This window comes from Elephantulus edwardii, unplaced genomic scaffold, assembly GCF_000299155.1.
Source record: "Elephantulus edwardii isolate Elephantulus edwardi_28Jun2011 unplaced genomic scaffold, EleEdw1.0 scaffold00047, whole genome shotgun sequence".
NCBI lineage: Eukaryota > Metazoa > Chordata > Mammalia > Macroscelidea > Macroscelididae > Elephantulus > Elephantulus edwardii.
Window position 1 is genome coordinate 15,316,505 of NW_006399797.1, and position 4,653 is coordinate 15,321,157.

At 37.9% G+C, this 4,653-nt stretch overlaps 1 protein-coding gene across 1 annotated transcript in view; it reads left to right on the plus strand.

The window, feature by feature from the left end:
• Positions 1–4,653, plus strand: part of NUP107 (nucleoporin 107kDa) — a 65,612-nt gene that overhangs the window by 17,579 nt on the left and 43,380 nt on the right. Inside the window, exon 8 of the mRNA XM_006886104.1 lies at positions 4–39. Within this exon, the coding sequence (XP_006886166.1) occupies positions 4–39 (36 nt within the window). The remainder of the gene's footprint in view (positions 1–3; positions 40–4,653) is intronic.

The window sequence follows — 4,653 nt, forward strand, 5'->3', positions numbered from 1 at the left end:
CAGTCTGCATTGGAAGATGAAAATATGTTTGCTGTTACTGTAAGTCCTATATTCTTTCTTTCACTAGTGCTTAAAATGTAAAGAAAATGTTTTTTTCAGTGATCATGTTCTATTTTTAGCTTTCCATGTAAAGTCTCATCATTTAGAGTTTTAAAAATAAGATACAGTCCCATAAAAAAATAAATATTAACTTATAGAATAAGAGGTACTAAGTCTTTTATCCTTCTTTCTGTTCACTAATAATTTTTTTAATACATCTTGTAAGACCTTTTCCTCTGTATTAGAGGGGTGTATGTGTATATGGGCAAATAGTTTGTCTTTCTAATATACAGCTTGATTGTACTGTTTGGGGTGGGTTTTTTTAATGTTCCTTCGTATTTCCCAGAAGGATCTTTTTGGTGGTTTTCATGTGAATTCATATATATTTACCTTGTTTTTTTCGTAGTACACTAAAGTTTAACTTTTAAGATGTTTAACTTTTTAAGATGCTGGATATATCTAGGTTTCTTTGTATATTTTTACTGTAGCAATCCATGCTGCAATAAACTTCTTTATGCTTTTTTTTTTTTGCTTTAAATGCTACCTTGTGTTTGGATAAAGTTTATACAGCTAATTGGATTCCCATTTAACAGTCACTAGATTGTAACATTCAATTTTTTTTCTAGTTTCTGAATTTGATAAAAATAATTTCCTATTTAATGTTTACATTTGCTGTTTAACTATATGGCTAAATGGCTTTTTATAACCCTAGGTATTGAATATCGTCAGATGTTCATTTTTTTATTAATTATTGCAGTTATTACTGTAATTTATTACTAATTTCAAGCCTTATAATGACTCACAGTACTTGATTTCCTAATGCTGAATTTCTATGATTCTGAACATATGCTGCTGTCAGTCTCTTATGATGCAGCCAATATGACTTCAATTTAAAGTTGTTAAGTACAACTGTAATGTACAACTTCTTTTCCTGGAAGGTTCTGAGAAGAAGTCCTTGTTTTTAAACTTCCACTCCAGGATTGCCTTCTCGTGGGTTAATACCACTTGTCTTCCATTTGAAGCCAGGCGCTGATGCAAGATGGTGGCTAACCAGGAGAGAAGGATGTGTCCTTCAGCATCAGTGCACAATTTTTGTGTCTTGGCCCAAGGGCCCAAAACTCTTTTTCTGGCGATGGCGTCAGGGTGTGGGCTGGCTAGTGCGCCCAGGGTACCTGGGATAGAGTGTGGAGATCAGGAAAGTTCCGCGCCTCTCTCCTTCCCGAATCCCAAAAACTTTTTCTGGCAATGGCGTTGGGGTGCTGGCTGGCTAGTGCACCTTTGGGTACTTTGGGCATGTTGCAAGGAGGGACTGGTCCTTGGAGAGGAACATCATGTTTGGCAGAGTGGAGGGGCGGCAAAGGAGAGGAAGACCCTCAATGAGATGGTTCGATTCTGTAAGTGGAGTGGTGGGAATGAGTGTGCTTGAGATGCCTAGGTTGGCACAGAATAGAATGGCGTTTAGGGCTCTTGTACATAGGGTCGCTATGAGTCGCAAGTGACACAATGGCACATAACAACAACAATGCTGATTTATCTTTCAACAGGATAAATTCTCAGTCATGACGCATTCCTATGTAACTACTAATTTTCTTTAACTTATATATTATTTTTTAACTTTACCAGATATGTAAGATTTTGTCTTTACCAAACATGTGCAATTGTGTGTGTCTCTGTTTTCCTCATCCAGTTTTTGTTGTCTAGGACCATTCTAGCTCTTCAGAACTCGTTCAGAATTGTCATTCTGTCTTTTGTGCTTTAATTGAGGAAGATTAAAATTAGCCTTAAAAGGCCAAGTAAAATATCCCATAAAGCCATTAAGACCAGATACCTTTTGAGAGTTTAAGTACATTTTTTTTTCTCTTTAAAAGCATTACATGGACAATTGGGGCCATAATCTTGAGAGAGTTCATGGTCCATCTGACATAACATAGTTCACAAAATTAAAAAATAATCTTAACATCCTACTTTGATGAATAGCAACCAGGGTCTTAAAAACTTGCAAGCAACATCTGAGGTACAACTATTGGTTTCTCTGTGTGGAACAAATAAAGAAGTTAGAGAATCAAAGATGTAGATAGGGAAGTTGCCCATGGATCATTCGGCCCCTACAGACCTCAATATCCACAGCCTTGAGACCAGAAGAACTAGATGGTGCCCAGTTATCACTGCTACCACTCTAAAAGGGATAAAAGTAGAAATCTTGACTAGAGTGGGCAAAATGTGAAGCAGAACTTAGAAACATAAAAAGAGCCACTTGTCCAGTGACAGCTGATGGAACCTCTCTGAATGATCAGCTCTTACTTATCAAACCTTGAACAGAATCACCCCTCTGACTCGACTTTTCAGCCAAAAGATACAGGCTCAAGTTGGAACTGACCTCTAGCTGGCCCAGCAGGTTTTCAGAGGTAGTAAATTGCACAGGACAAGGTTGCCCATCTTTTTCCCACAAAACAGCTGGTGAGTTTGAACCTCACGCCATTGGGTTGTCAGGGAACCCCTTGCCACTAAGCCACTAGAGCGCCCTTTCAACCAAATGATAGAAACTTTCAACTTTCAGCCAAATAGTAGACACATAATAACTTAGGTGAAGGGAAAGACAATATACAATAAGAAGGACAGCACGAAATTATCAAGGCCGTAGAAGATAATTGAAAGAACACAAGAGTTAAAGGTGGAAAAACAGGTCTACATTACCTGTTCATCTGTGCAATGAATGTAGTAGAGCATAAAGAGGGTAAAGTCACAAAATTTCTTAGCCATAACCATACGCCTTCAGAAAATGAGTCGCTGGACCTGAGAATCAGGACTATGGTCTTGGAAGACAAGGTCAGTTGGAACAGTTTATCTACCTTGATGAGTATCAATAAAGGTCTTAAAAGCTTTTAAGTAACCATCTAGGGGAGCTCTGGTGGCCTAGTGGCAAGGAGCTGCAACTACAATCCCAGAGGCAAACGGTTCGAATCCACCAGATGCTCTGCCGGGGAAGGAGGGACAATCTCCTCCTGTACCAGTCAGATCTGATGTGACGGTACACGCACACAAAAGTAATAAAATTAAAAAAAAAAAAAGTAACCATCTAAGATGCAGTCACTGGTCTGTTTCCATCCAGAGCGAAGAGTGAAAAAAAAGCAAAGAGATACAATCAGAAGGCTAATGAATGGTGGACCCCTTGAACCTTAGCTACTTTGACAGAGACCAGAAGATGGTGGGGCCTGGCTACCACTGCTGACCACTCTGGAATGGATGGTGATAAAAAGGCCTGAATAGAGTGAGAGAAAAATGTGAAACAACTGGAAAGGAAAAAAAAAGCCAGGCTTTCCAGTTGATAGAGACTGGGAGAATCCAAGACTATGGCCCATAGCATTCTTCAAGCCTAGACTTTAACTTGCCCCCATGCCTCACTTTTCAGCCAAACAATAGTAGTATAATATGAACAGTAACACCATTTGAATAATCAAGCTGAAAGAGCAAAAGAGCAGTATTTATTTAGGAACTACAAAGACTAATGGAAATGAGACTTTTGATGTTATATTGTAAATATTGTGATAAAATAGGTATAAATTTTTTAGTGGAAAACCAAGTAGCTTTATAAACTTTAATCACAATATAAGGAGGACAAGTATTTCATACTTAAATTAACTATATAAAATAAACAACTAAATCCACTGTCTTCTAGTTCTAATTCATGATAACCCTCCGTCAGGTGTCATTTAGAGGAATTCTTCCTCATTCCAGGTTTCACTTGCGCATATGAAGCAATAGGAAAATACAGTTACTTGGACCTAGTGCACCTTAGTCTTCAATGTAACATCTTTGTTTTTACACCTTAATACCCGTCTTATGCTTACAAAAAGAAAACAGATTGATTTTTAAATAAGTGGTTGAGTTCCACTGTACATATTTATTAATCTACTTTTTCACCTGTTACTGTTTTTCCCTTTCTTTATTTCAAAGTTTACAGAGCAAAAGGTTTTATGTTGTACATTTTGTTTCATGAAATTGATTACAGTATCCGCAAGCATAATAGCTCTTTTCTCACTTCCTCTCGGATTACTATTAATTTCTTTTTCTCTTTCTTTCTTTCTTATCCCTTCCTACTTTTATACTTTATTTCTGGCCAGATGCTACATTTTTGCCTCTGTAAACCCACTTGAGAGCCAATTGTGAGTTGGTTCTGACTCAGTGGGAAACAACAGTTGTTCTAAGGGTTATATATTCCCTAATGGGGTTATTTACCTTTCGGGCATTCCTATCAGTTGGTTGAAAGTTAAACCATAGTGATATGTTCAGTTCCAGTCCTGAAGACTGTGCCTAAAGTCCTGGACATTCTTTCAGTCCTTATCAGACCGGGAAACCTTGGTCTTTTTGTGATTTTGAGGGTTTTTTTCCCATATTATACTCTGTTTAGGACCTCCTTTTGTAATCTTTTACAGAGTGCTCAACATTGGTAGTGTGGCACCATCTTGTTATGATCTCCGTGTGGAGGTTTGCATTTATAGAGTCCAATCATTGCAAAGAGAGAAGAGGAAGAAAAGACCAAAATGGATGTCAGAAGAGACTCTGAAAATTGCACTGGAGCGCAGAGAGGCCAAAGCACAGGGAAGAATTCAAGAT